Genomic DNA, 13365 nt, shown 5'->3' with positions numbered 1-13365 from the left:
CGGGAGTCAGACCACGTCCCTCTGAGGTATTTTCAGCGTGCGCTTCCTGTGGGCTGCTGAGTGTCCCGGTCAGAATTGTCCCTGTGGCCCGACACCTCTACAGAGCTGGGGATATGGATTCACAGTCTGACCTAGAGGTGGTGAAACTGGGTGGTGAAAGCATTTTCTCCAGGATTACCAGTGTGTCAGTAACCTCTGGGTGTGTAAACGTAAGATTATTGTGAGTTCTCAGGTTTAGAATGGTCTAGAAAAAGTCTCTGAAAATGACACCGTAATTGGAACCCTTGGCCTGGCTGTGGCTCTCCGTGTTCCTTGAGACACGGCAGCCCGTGCCCATTCCCGCGTGGGCCGCTCGTAGCTTGGGAGCGAGGCTGTAGAGCAGGTGTCGTCTCCACGGCCTTCAGGCAGAGTGAGCACACGGTGGCTGATGCCGATGCCAAGGAGAGGCTCTGGGGAGGTTCCCGTGGCCCTGCCGCCAACACACGCGCCGTCACCTCCCTTCCCTGGGTGCAGAGTGCGACCCGGGAGCCCCGCGTGCGATCCGCCATGGCTGGGAACGTGGTTCTCCGGTTCTTCTGCGTCGACACCAGAAGATGCGTTTAGCGTGCGAGCGATTCTGGGCATCAGGGCACTCGTGGGTTCACGTACGTAAGTCACTCGCACCAGGTCACACACCGCACACCTGGTGACTTACATGCTGACCTTGAACTCTCACCACATAATTACTGACAACAGTGATCCCCTAATACAATATTGGCATACCTGACCCAACGATTTTTAACTTTCTCCCCTAAAAATCCCCTGTGAACTCAAATACCTTGAAAAAGTACACACATTTAATTGCTTTTATTAAAGTATTGGCATTACGCAGGACATGGACGGAACCAGTGCCCACGGGTTACGTGGCATGTGTGGGACTTAACCAGTGTGTTGTGTCGTATTCTTCTTTGGGGTCCCTGCATTAGTTCCTGTTTTTCAGAGGTATTTTGGTGTAATATTCCCTTTGTCCTCTCCAATGAAATGGTGTGGCTCATCCGTCACCATTCAGGGCTTTGTTTTTGGTTTTTTTTAGGTTTATTTATTTTGAGAGAGTGTTTGCACATGCGAGCAGGGGAGGGACAGAGACAGAGAGAGAGAAAATCCCAAGCAGGCTCTGCACTGTCAGCACAGACCCTGACTCGGGGCTTCATGCCATGAACTGTGAGATAATGACCTGAGCTGAGATCAAGAGTCAGGCACTTAGCTGACTGAACCCCCCAGACGCCCCCATCACCATTCAGTGTTGTAGTTTTTCCTGTTGTGGTAAAATCTGTGTATTGGTACATTTTGGACCACGAGTTGCAGCAGGCCCCTGGGGACAGTAGCCGCTGCTTTCTCAGTACCGTGAACAGGTGCTTCTGGGGTTGCTCATGATGCCAGGAATTAAAGAGTTTGCCCTTGCTGCCTTGGGGTAACTAAAGCACTTCAGCCTAGCATTTTATTGCCTGAGGAGCAACCGAAGACAATGCAGATGACTCTCTATTTGGTCTTCAAGTAATTTGGGGACATCTCGTTGGAGATAATGAAGTGTGAGACTGAAGTTTGAAGGACGGCATGGATAAGGGTCTGTATCCTGATCCAAGGAGGTGAAGTTTGCAGGTTCCCTTGTTTTATTTCTCATTTTGTGGATGTGTCGCTGCAGACGGCACCGCTGAGCACCAGACGTGCAGCACGGCGGCTGGAATTCTGGGCACAGCGACATCGTGTCACCTACGTGAGAAGGAAAGATGTTTTTTCTTTTCGTAGAACTTCTAGGATGTATCACAGACTCGGCCGTGTCCCCATGCCGTACGTTGCACCTCAGTACTTCCTTATCCTCTGGCTGGGGGTTTGTACCGCTGGATCCCTTCCTCCAATTCCGCACCCCCTCAGTGTGCCTCCAGTATCCACAAATCTGTTCGCTTTTTCTTGAGCTTGTTTTCAAGACGCCATTAACAAGTGAGACCCCAGTATTTGTGTTTCTCTGATTTCTCCGTTGGTACAGTCCCTTCGAGGTCCATCCACGTTGTCACAAACAGCGGGACCTCCTTCTTGTTTTATGGCTGAACGCTATTCCCTTGTGTGTGTACTACGTTTCCTTCATGCGTCAGTGGAAACTCAGGCTATTTCCTTATCTTGGCTCTTGTGAATAATGCTCGTGCTGCTCTGAAAACGGGGTGCGGGTGCCCCTTCAGTGTCGGTTTTGCCTCCTTGGAGTGAAATGCTGGATCACATGGTACTTCCATTTTCAGTCGTTTGAGAAACCTCTACACTGTTTTCCACAGTGGCTGCACCCAGGTACCTTCCCACCGGTGGTTTCTCCCCATCCTCACCAGCACCTGCAGTTTCTAATTTTTGAGTCCGGACATTGTGACAGAAGTGCCTCGTATCTCCCTGGTGAGGGGTGACGTGGGGCACCTTAGTGTGTACGTGGCCTTGGAAAAGTTCCTATTCAGATCTTTTCCCCATTTTAAAATAGGATTATTGTTTTGTTGTTATTAAGGTAGAGTTCTTTATATATTTTGGATATCACCACCCTATCAGCTACATGGTTTGCACATTTTTTCCTTATTCTGCAGGCTGGGGTGTTTTTTTGTTTGTTTGTTTGTTTTTTCATTTTGCTGGTCATTTGTTCTATGCAGACTCTGGTTTGGTCCCAGTTGTGTAGTCTTGCTTTCATCGCTTATGCCTTCCTTAGGTGTCACACTCAAAAGGCATCACCACGACCCATGTCAAGGGGCTTTGTCCTGTTCTCTTCTAGGACTTCCATGATTTTCCAGTCTCTTTTTCTTTCCTTCAAAATTTTTTTAAATGTTTATTTTTGAGAGAGAGAGACACACACAGCGTGAGCAGGGGAGGGGCACAGAGAGAGGGAGACACAGAATCTGAAGCAGGCTCCAGGCTCTGAGCTGTCAGCACAGAGCCTGACGCGGGGCTCGAACCCATGAACCGTGATCATGAGCTGAGCTGAAGTTGGATGCTCAACCAGCTGGGCCACCCAGGTGCCCCGTATGGTTTTCCAGTCTTAAATTTAAGTCTTTAATGCATTTCTAGCTAATTTTTGTGAGTGCTACAAGACAGTGGGCCAGTTTTCCCGAAAACTTTTACTGAGGAAGCTTGTCTTTTCTACACTGAATGTTAATGGCTCTCATTAGGTACTGGGTGACTGTGTATAAGGGTTTATTTCTGGGCTGCTGGTTCTGTTCCCTGTATGTCCTTGTGTCTTTGCCAGTGCCATGGGGTTTTCTTATGCCAGCTTCGTAATCCAGGAGCGTGGAGCTTCCCACTTTTTCTTTCTTAGTGGTTTGGCTATCTGGGGTCTTTTGTGGTTCTGTACACATTTTTAGGATTGTTTGTCAAAAAAAAAATACCATTGGAATCATTCAGGGATCACACTGAGTGTGTAGTCAGCTTTGGGAAGTATGGAGATTTGGGCAGTATCGCTGGAGTCCGTGAACAGAGGATACTCTCTCTTTCTGTCCTCTGCACTTTTCTTTCGCCAGTGTCTTGTAGTTTTCAGTGTAGAGCTCTTTCACCAGTTGATTAAATTTATTGTTAAGTAGTTTATTGTTTTTGATGCTGTTGTAAAGGGGAGCATTTTATTTCCTTTTTAGAAAATTCACTGTTAACATAAAGAAAGGTTACTGAATTCTGAATGTTAATTTGCACGCTGCAGATGCACTGAAATCGTGGATTAGACCTGACAGTGGTTTGCTGGAGTCTGTGGGGTTTTCTGTATATAAAATCATGTATTCTGCAAACAGAGACAGTTTCACATAATCCTTTCCAGTTCTGACGCCCCTTCCTCCTTTTCCTTGTCCAGTTGCCCTCGCTAGGACATGCATTGCTAGGTTGAACAGGGGTGAGCGTCCTTGTTTCGTTTTTGATCTGAGGGAAGCTTTCAGCCTTTCACCATCGAGTGCGATGTTAGCTGTGGGCTTGTCATTTATTACCTTTACTCAGTTGTTCTGTTCCTTCTATACCGAATTTGTTGAGTTTTTAATCATGAGTGGGTGTTGCATTTTGTTAAATACTTCTTTTGCATCTACTGAGGTAAGATTGTTTCCTTTGATTCTTTCATTTATGAAGGACTGTGTTTATCAACTTGCACATTTGAACCATTCTCACATCCCAGGGATAAATCTCACTTGACCACGGCAAGGGATTCTTACAGCGTGCTGCAAAGTTGGGTCTGCTAGTATTTTATTGAGAATTTTTGCATCTGTATTCATCAGGGGTACTGGCCTATATATATATATATATATATATAAATTTTTTTTTTTTTTTTTTTTTTTGAAGTGTCCTTTTCTGGCTTTGCTGTTAGGATAATGCGGGCCTTCCTTGTAAATGAGTTTGGGAGTGTTCCCTCCTCTTTTAGTTTTTGGAACAGTTTGAGAAGGATTAGTGTTAATTCTTTTAAAGTGTTCGGTAGAGTCACCAGTGAAGCCCACTGGTCCGGGGCTTTCCTTCCTTGGGAGACTTCTGATTATGGATTCAGTCTCCTTCGTAGTAATGGTTTGTGCAGATTTTCTGTTTCTTCCTACTTCAGTCTTGGTAGGTTGTATGTTTCTAAGAATTTATCCATTTTTTTGAGGTCATTTAGTTTGCTGGTGTATGTTGTTCATAGCTTCTTACCATCCTGTGGTCATGAGCGATATATCAGCTGTCATGTCTTCTGTCTTTTACATAGAATTTTGTTCACGTGGCTCCTGTTTTCCTTGGTGAGTCTAGCTAAAGATTTGTCCGTTTTATGTTCTGTATTTCGCTTATTTCTCCTCTAATCTTTACCGTTTCCTTCATTCCGCCAGCTTTGGGCTCAGTTTGTTATTCTTTTTCTAGCACCTTGAGACACAGTGTTAGGTGGTTTACTTGCAGGCTTTCTTGTTTCTGTACGAGCGTTCTCTTAGCACAGCTTTTGCTACATCCCCCGGGTTTCTGTATGTTGTTTTCCATTTTTGTTCGTCTCAAGATTTTTGTTTAAATTTCTCCTTTGATCCGTCGGCTGTTCAGAAGAATGGTTTTTAATTTCCAGGTGTTCCTGAGTTTCTCGCTTTCCTCCTTTAACGATGTCTAGTTTTCTACCACTGTGGTCAGAGCTCAGTCTGTGGCACGGGCGTCAGGCCCACAGAGCCGAGTGCCCGGCCGGCCGTGGCTGCACACAGTTCCACCCGCCCCACCGAGTCACACGGGCACTCACCGCCGGCTCCTCTGCTTTGCGGGCCTGCTGCCATCTGTCATCTGTCCGTGTAGTTCCATGTGACTTCTGCCTCTTCCAGTGTCACCTGTCCGTAGAGACCCCCATCCTCACTGCCTGAACCCAGGTCTTCAACAGATCTGTGAACTAACAAGGATTTGATGTCCCACAGAATGAGCCCAAGAACTCTGACCTTCCTGGTAAAAGATGCTTTTGGCTTCTGGGGAGGGTGAGGAACGGCCGGGGCACACGGTAGAAAGACTGAAAAGTTACAAATGGAAATTTATTAACGTGCAGAAGTTGATACAGAGTCGACAGGGAAGCTGAGAACAAAGAGGACCCCGGGGCTGGACAGCACTGCTGCTGGCTCACGTCCCCCCCGCCTGGTGACCGCAGCACTGGAGGACGTAGCCGTCTCCCCAGCTCATCTGCACACTCTGAAAAGGCCTCCTCGTCGAGAACAGTTCTCCCATGGGGCGGCCCTGACCAGCTCGCACCCACATTTACACTCAGGATTGGGCTGGACCCTCTCAGGGCTGCTGGGCCATCGGGTCACCCAGCAGGTTCGTTAACGAGCCATTTTCTCTGTTCTCAGATACTGTCGGAAGCCGTGGCCATCATGCAGCCTCTTGGTCCAGTGTCCACAGTCACTTTATGTTACATATTTAACATGTCAAAGTATCTGAAAGCTAGGTCTGCCCCCTAGGAGTCCCCCTCTGTTCCCCTCCACTCCCTCACAAACAGGAGAAATCCAGGCCCAGCTCGGTGAGTTCATGCACAAGGCACCTGCTCGGGGGACCTGCCTTTTCCTCCATTCCTTATTAACACAGACCTTTGAGTCTGAGGTGCCAGGCATTGACTGAGACACATCTGGACTGGGACAGACTCACTAAAGTGACCTCCTCTCCAACCCCCCCCCCCCCAGCCTGGTATGGCTGTCCCAACATAGGACTGTTGGCCAGCCTGTTCCGGAGCGTGGGGGAGTGACCCTGGCGGCCTGGACATGCTGGTGGCGGGTGCCATGTGTGTGACCTCTGTGGTCACCTACAGCCAGGGGGAACTGCCCGTGTGCAGACACGGCGGAGGAAGGCAGGCCATGCTGGTTTCTTTTCTAACTTCAAGCTCCATGGTTACTGTTTATTTACTACCTCAGATTTTATCTTTTTCTAACCTCTTACTAGGTTCAGGGAGCAAGTTTCCGAGGCTGGAAGGAAGTGACTTCTCTGTTTAATAAAGACGATGAACAGCACCTGCTTGAAAGATGTAAATCCCCCAAGTCCAAAGGGTAAGTGTCCGTGGGTTCAAGTGCTATGGTCTCCAGGGAGGCAGGTGCCACGGGTGACGTTACCTCAAAACTGTGGTCCGTCCCTCCGTCTCGCAGGCAGATAGGAGGGTTTCCTTCCCCGGGGAGTAGACAGAAGTGGGTTGTACTAGTTTTGACATTCAGGAGACAAAACGAGTAAAATGTTTTTCTGGGAGAAGGTCACAAGGGTGGCTAGAAGGACCTTTTGAGAGGTTATGGAAAAGTGGAAGAAGGCGTTTCCTCAGACGAGCTCTTGAACTCAGAATTGTAAGTGGAACGCGTTAGCCTTCCAGGGCCTGTAGCCGTGCTGGAGATATTCTAGCTTTAAAAAATCAAGGGAAAAAAGTTAAAAATGCAAAGGACTGGTGAGCTGTAAAAGATTTTGGAAAATTGAATATATTTAAACTGACACATTGACGTTTACTGTAACTAAAATTCTAAAAAGCGTATTTAAACACGAAAATACCAAATTCAGCAACAGTTAAGTGGTATTGCCAACTGCACGTCTGACTGGAGGGGAGTTCCTGCGAGCCGGACCGCAGACCAGGTGCCCAGTTGAGGCCCAAGGATGCCTGGGCGGCACCCTGGCCGTGACCTCTCCGCACGCCTCCATGGCCGGACTGTGCGCGGGCCCCTCGGTCCAGGCCGGCTGTGGGACCAGCCCGCGACACACACATCCTGATGCTCCGTGCCGCCCCCCCCACCCCACCCCGCGGTGTCCCGTCTTCACGGGGCATGGTTTCCAAGAGTTCCCCACTCAGCGCTTCAGCCAAGCCTGCTAAGTGTGATAAGCCTGCTGAAGACCGATTTGATAAGAGGAATGTCCATCCCTGTGTTTCTGAATTTGACCCCGCGTTTCTTGTTGCACTCAAAACACTCGAGTGTCGCCCTGGGAGCCAGCTCTCTGCCTGTGTGCCGCCTGGCATGTCTTCTTAAAATACGGCCTTTGGTCTCTCTGACGTGTAGGGACTAAGTTTTCTTTTCTTTCAAGTTTGACACTGCAGGTTTGTGTTCCCCTTCTAAATGATTTAAAGTTTTCACCAAAGAATGTTCTGTGTATACAGCAGACCCTGCTTGAGGCCCCGAGGGCCGCGGCCACCGACACTTTCCCTCTTGTCTCCCGCAGAGCTAACTTACGGTTGAGGGAAGAGCTGAAGACAGAGAAGAAATCGGGATTTTGGGACAATTTGGGTTTAAAACAGAACATACAGTCGAAGAAGCCAGATGAGATCGAAGGCTGGGAGCCTCCCCGACTTGCTGTGGAGGACGTGAGCGCTGGGCCAGGCGACCCCGCGAGCGGCCGCCCGTCCGGGCCGGGCTGGGAGGAGGGCGCTGGCGGCTGCAGCAAATACACCAGCCTGGCCAGCTCGGGGAACAGCTCGCGCTGGAGCCTCCGGTCGGCCGGGAAGCTGGTTGGCATCCGACGGCAGAGCCGAGGCCACCTGACCGACGACTGGGAGGAGCTGGAGTGACCTGCGGGCACGCCGCCCCCTAGAGGGGCCCGCGCAGCCCCTCTGGTGGCGTGCGGGCTCTCGGTCTGCTGATTCCCGGCGTGTCCATTTGCGTCGGGGCGTCCGGGCCTTTCGTGTGGACGGCGGGGGCTCTCCTCTGCGTGCCCACATTTGGACTGTCCCCCTCCGCGGGCTTGGCGGGGGCCCCCAGAGGGTGTGTGTGCGTCCGAGGCGGCCCCACGACAGCCCCCACAGCTTGGCGTCCGGCCGCGGAGCCGCCTCGCGCGGTCTTCATCATGTCCCCCGCCCCCCGCATGTGGCATCCGTGCGCCTCTGTGACTCTCGAGACCGTAGCAGCCGCGCCGTCCTCCCGTCAGCGGGAGTCTGTCATCCGGGCGCCAAACCAGTCTTCCCGAGGTCACGTTCAGTTGCATTTAACCCGGTTAACCCAGCAAGTTGAACTTCTTCTCATTTTAGATACCGGGAAAGCAGAGGCTACATTCGGTCAAGCGTGAAATGCCACCACGTGCACACGTCTTCGTCTTGTGCCCTGGGAGGAGGGGTCTCGTGTGCGTGCTGGGTGGTGGCTGTGGTCTCGACCCGCGTGCGCGCTGGCTGGTGACCAAGCGTGCCTGTCACTGGTCCTGAACTTCATGGCTTGATCTTCACGTTCTCTGATGGCAGGTTAAGGAACCATAAAGTGTGGATCCATTTAGCCACTGAGTTTAGACACTCTTGTGTTTGGCAAATCCCGACTTGCTGATGGAGTTTAAACTGTATAAAACACTGCAAGTGCCTCTCTGTGATGTCCAGGTGTTGGGTGTTCGAAGGGGAGGCCACACAGGTCTCCACAGCAGGTGGCACTCCAGTCTGTCTTAGGTAACGTGGTTTGAAAGAAAAGGCATAGGGGTTTTTTGGGTGAAAAACAAAAACCTCCAGTTACACTGTGCATACCTCTCGTGAAAAACACTGTCCTCCTCCGTGCTGCTCATTTAACCTTCTTGGGGGTCACCGCGCGGGCCTGACGGCAGGACTCCCAAGGGGGAACAGTGTCCGTCTGTCGTCTATCCATGTAGCTTTCTCCCGTCTTGTGCTAACTGAACAAGGAGCTTACCTGACCAAGTCTGGAAAGGGGGGGGCACGTTTTAGTGGTGTTTAGTCCAGTTTGTGTTCGAACCTTGAAATGCCGGGGGTTTCGCGTTGCAGGGAAAGCCTTGTTTCCTCAGGTAAATGGGTCGGTAGCTAGGCCGCCACCCGGCGTCCCCTCCAGCTATGCCCACGGTGGCGGGTTTATGCAAGGATTCTGCAGCGGGAGCCAGAGGCCCGGGGAAATAAACACTGTGTCCGAGGCTCTGCGAAGCTGCCTCGTTTGGGGGGGGGGGGGGTTCCCGGCCGGCAGGTGTGAGTCGCACCCTGTGGGCCGCTGCAGAGTCATGTGGGGATGCTAAGTGCCTGTCACTCACCGCTGTGGAAGTCTGTGACGTGGGGTTGGCCACCTACGCCTTCATAATACTGTTTCTCAAATCTGAAGACAAAGCCAGATGGGAAGTGGAGCGTGCACTGTAAATCATTTTTCCTGTCTGCAAAGATTAACGTAAAAATAAACTCTTCTGTTGCATCTGATTACATGAAAATAAGTATGTTTGTGGTTTTTAATGTATTTATTGATGTGCTTTGGGAGAAAAGTATTTTTCCTTGATCAGAATTTACCAAAGCAACTTTGTGTGGTTCACAGGTTAAAGAGAATGTGGTTTTGATGTGGGGTTTTGTTTGCAGCCTGTGAACACACACCTTCACTGTGTAAAGTGGTCTGTGCTCCTCCTACTGTTGCTGGTTTTTTTTAAGGAGAGTGAGTGGCTTCAAAGAAAGTTAGAATTCATTCTTAATGCTGAGGTTTTTAAAAAAAATCAATTTCCTCTTTCATTATTAGTTTGCATGACTATTGGCATCTACTCCAAGGTAAATGCTCCGGTGACTTTAACCACTATAAAGCTAATGGCACTTTTCTTGATACCTTAAACCTCATTTTAAAATGCAAACAGTACGTGTAGACTTTTTCATAAATAAATGCCAATTTCAACCTAAGTTTCCAAGATGTATCTTTTGCATATCTGCCTTTTTCCGCCCTCAGTCTGTCAGGAGCCAGGTCGCAGCACCTGTGCGGGGGGGGGGGGGGGGGGTGCGTGCTCTGGGGCTTAAAGATAAAAGCGTCGTAATAAGCAGGCTTTCCCTTCACGTAGCTAAGCACCAGGAACACATCCGCAACAGTTTTACTTAATCACCGAAGTGTTTTTCAGAGAGAGTGGGGTGCGGGGTGGGGGGGCCAGAGAAAGAGGGAGACACAGAATCTGAAGCAGGTTCCAGACTGAGCTGTCAGCACAGAGCCTGATCTGGGGCTCAAACCCGCGAACCGTGAGATCATGCCCTGAGTGGGACGCTCAGCTGACTGAGCCACCCAGGTGCCCCAGCACCTTTATCTTTTAAGAAGATGACCATCGCTTAGACAGAAGTCTTTGAGAAGGTGGCCCGTGTCAGAGGAGACAGGTACGTGCCTCAAGAGCCGGGGAAGCACGCGGACGGACATCCATGGGTCTCAGGGAGCAGGCACTTTCGGGGAGGCACGGGGGGTGGGGGGGGCACTGATTTCCTTCCCTATCCATGGGTGCCTGAGTGGCGGTTTCCCTTCCTTGTTTCAGTGCAGAGCCAGTCCGTGTCCCGTCACCCTGGTCGTCCACACCCTGCCTCACCCGTGGGGCCACGCCCCGGCTGCCCCCCAAACCTGCCTGCGGTGCGGGGGTCCCCGTGCATCCTGGGAGCTTCCTCTGCCCGCTCTCTGCTCCTGCTCACTCCTGGTCTCCTGGCTTCTCTGCTTATTCCTCAGCGGCTCTTCCTTTGCCTGTATAGAAGACCAGCGGGTGGCGCGCTATTCAGTAAGCCACGAAGACTAATTGGCTGACACCGCTTTTCCAATGATGGGATACTTTTCAATAAAGGTTCCCCACCGTCCCCCGGGTGAGGAGCTGAACCCCGGGGTGGGTTCTGTCGCAAAAGCAGTGCAAACCTCTGACGAGGCGGCGTCAGACATTCCCTGAGCGATTCAGTGTGCTCCTAGGGGCCGGGGAGCTGTCCCCGTCCACGCGTGGGTGGGCTGGCCGTGGAGGACTCGTCTGCTGTCGGGCTGGCCGTGGGCAGGTCCTTGCTGGTTCTAGACGCCGGTTCCCTGGAGCTGGGCTCCCACGGGATCCATTCACGGGCCCAGCCTGGGCCGCACTGAGGCACTGTATCCTCAGTACAAGGGGTTCACAGGGGCTCCCACCTGGCCACGGCTCAGGTCCCAGGAGGGCTGGTCACAAGATGCTGGGCTCCCGGCCCAGGTAATTTATAAATTAGGCACAGTGATGATCACAACAGCATGCTGTGGGAGGAGTCAAGGGAGCGTCGTCTTTCTCAGAACACCCCCACCGTGCTGTGCCGACCAGACAGGGCAGTCGCAGTGAGGGCAGTGACGCGGCCTCAGGCCACTAATGGCCATCTGGTTGGGAGAACACAGGAGCGAAACTGTCATTTCTTTGCTCCTGGGAGTGTGGCTGCAGAGGCTATGACCCTGGGGTGACCGCAGGGCCGGCTCGGATACCGACGTCCATCGAGGGTCCTTTCAGTAACTGCCGTCAGGTGCCTGTGCAGTCGGAGCCCCTCGGTGGGTGTCGGGAGCGCCTGGGCATCCCGGTGTCCCTCGACAGGGCACTTGGCAGGCCCTCTAAACCCTCAGAGCTCCCCTACCTCCTCACCTCGTGCTGGCAGCTCCACTGCGCTTCGGTCGCACCAGGCTGGCCCTGGGAGCACAGGCTCTGGCTGCAGCACTGTGGTGGCGTCAGCAGCAGCAAGGCCTTCCTCCGGCACGTTGCGTCCAGACCAGGGTCTGCACCGCGTGCGGGTGGAACAAAGTCACCGTGCGCACAAGTGGCTGCGACCAGCCAGCTGCCCAGGCCCAGGGGTTGGAGCGGTGAGGTTGTGTGTGCTTGTATCTAGAGGTGAAAATACAGGCTCGTCAGGTGCGTCACCTGCCAGTAAGACTTTCAGTTCAGACCCTGCCTCTTCCGAGTATTCTTTGACTTTCTCAATAAAGCATTGGTGGCACCTTTCCGTAAGTAAGACGGCTGTCACCCACACGGCCTGGTTACGTCCTTGGTTTTGAAGGCCTGCCCTACACCATCCGCCCCGCTGTGAACGCAGTTCCATGCACATCTCCTTCCCGGGGAGCCGGGCTCCACCACAGCCGAGGACCTGCTGGGACGGAATCCGTTCTCCTCAGCGGGCACCTTTGGGTCTGCTGCAAGCCTCCCCCACCTCCCGGCCTCTCACCCACGGTCTCCGATTGAACCAGCACCACGTTCCTCCTCCACGGACCGAAGGCCGTTCACGCGGTGATCTCGGGGACTTCCACCTGGGCTCTTCCCTTTTCGCGTAAAAAGGAAGCACTTTCTGTGACGGGCCATCTGACAGCCCAGCCAGCTACCAAGTCACTTTTCAACATTTAAGCATTTAGATGTAAACTACAGACATCACGACATTTCAACCCTAAATGCTGCCAGTATACACATCTAAAAATGATACTCCCCTGAACCACCACTGTGTCACAGGCACAACTGACAAAATTATTCAAGGAGAGTTTTCCATGTGGCTGAAAAATGTCTTTTTAGCTTCTTTTTCCTCAAAACCAGGATATGGTATATGAATCGTATCTGGCTTGGTAAAAACTCATAAATGTTAGACATGGTATAAGTTAGGGTTAAGTTTCCCCAAGCAGTGGAGGCAGGTCTGCCATGCTGGAGGCTGTGTCCCTTTCCACCATCCTGGGTGGGCGCCATCATCAGGACGTACCCACGCAGGGGTCGGACACTCCGAGTCGTTCTCTGGTGCCGGCCAGGCTGCCTCCCACCTGTAGTCTGGTGGCGGGTCTCCAGAGGCTCCGATCATGTCGCCAGGCCCTTATAACCTCCGTCTGTTGGCCCGGATTCTCATGTCCACCTCGGTAGCAGCCGTGCTGCGCAACAAGGATGTCCATTTGGATGGATAAACGTATGCAATTAGAAATGGTCTTAACATGGTTTTCCAGAATTGCAGAGGAGAGATTTTCATTTGGTGATAAAGGCTGTGTATAATTTCAGCTTTCCGAACAACTCATTATTACTGATCTCTTTGGGATTACTTCCATCGACTGTGATTTCCTTACTAAGTCAAGATCAGTGTTAGAGTTTTAGGAAAATATTTACAGGATTTTAAAAAGTGCAAAGTTTAACTATTTTCAAGAAAGCTGAACAAGTCTGGAAGTGGGAGGGGAATACCATTCACTCCAGTGGAGTTTGGAGAAGTGGGTTCCCCCAACCCCCCAATCACTA

General features: G+C 51.5%; 2 protein-coding genes across 3 annotated transcripts in view; one reads left to right on the top strand and one right to left on the bottom strand.

Moving 5' to 3' along the window:
- LOC115511714 (testis development related protein) overlaps positions 1–10051 on the top strand; it is a 40230-nt gene extending 30179 nt beyond the window's left edge. Inside the window, exons 2-4 of one of the 2 annotated variants that reach the window (XM_030312037.1) lie at positions 5295–5412; positions 6394–6497; positions 7642–10051. In XM_030312037.1, the coding sequence (XP_030167897.1) occupies positions 5374–5412; positions 6394–6497; positions 7642–7987 (489 nt within the window). In that variant the 5' untranslated portion in view covers positions 5295–5373 and the 3' untranslated portion in view covers positions 7988–10051. The remainder of the gene's footprint in view (positions 1–5294; positions 5413–6393; positions 6498–7641) is intronic. The other variant, XM_030312035.1, reaches the window with a different exon arrangement.
- Positions 6491–13365, bottom strand: part of FBXO25 (F-box protein 25) — a 144610-nt gene continuing 137735 nt past the window's right edge. Inside the window, exon 10 of the mRNA XM_030312025.1 lies at positions 6491–6615. Within this exon, the coding sequence (XP_030167885.1) occupies positions 6562–6615 (54 nt within the window). The 3' untranslated portion in view covers positions 6491–6561. The remainder of the gene's footprint in view (positions 6616–13365) is intronic.

The sequence above is a fragment of the Lynx canadensis genome, chromosome B1 (assembly GCF_007474595.2).
Source record: "Lynx canadensis isolate LIC74 chromosome B1, mLynCan4.pri.v2, whole genome shotgun sequence".
NCBI lineage: Eukaryota > Metazoa > Chordata > Mammalia > Carnivora > Felidae > Lynx > Lynx canadensis.
The sequence above is the reverse complement of the archived record's forward strand: the minus strand, read 5'-3'. Positions and strand labels throughout refer to the sequence as shown.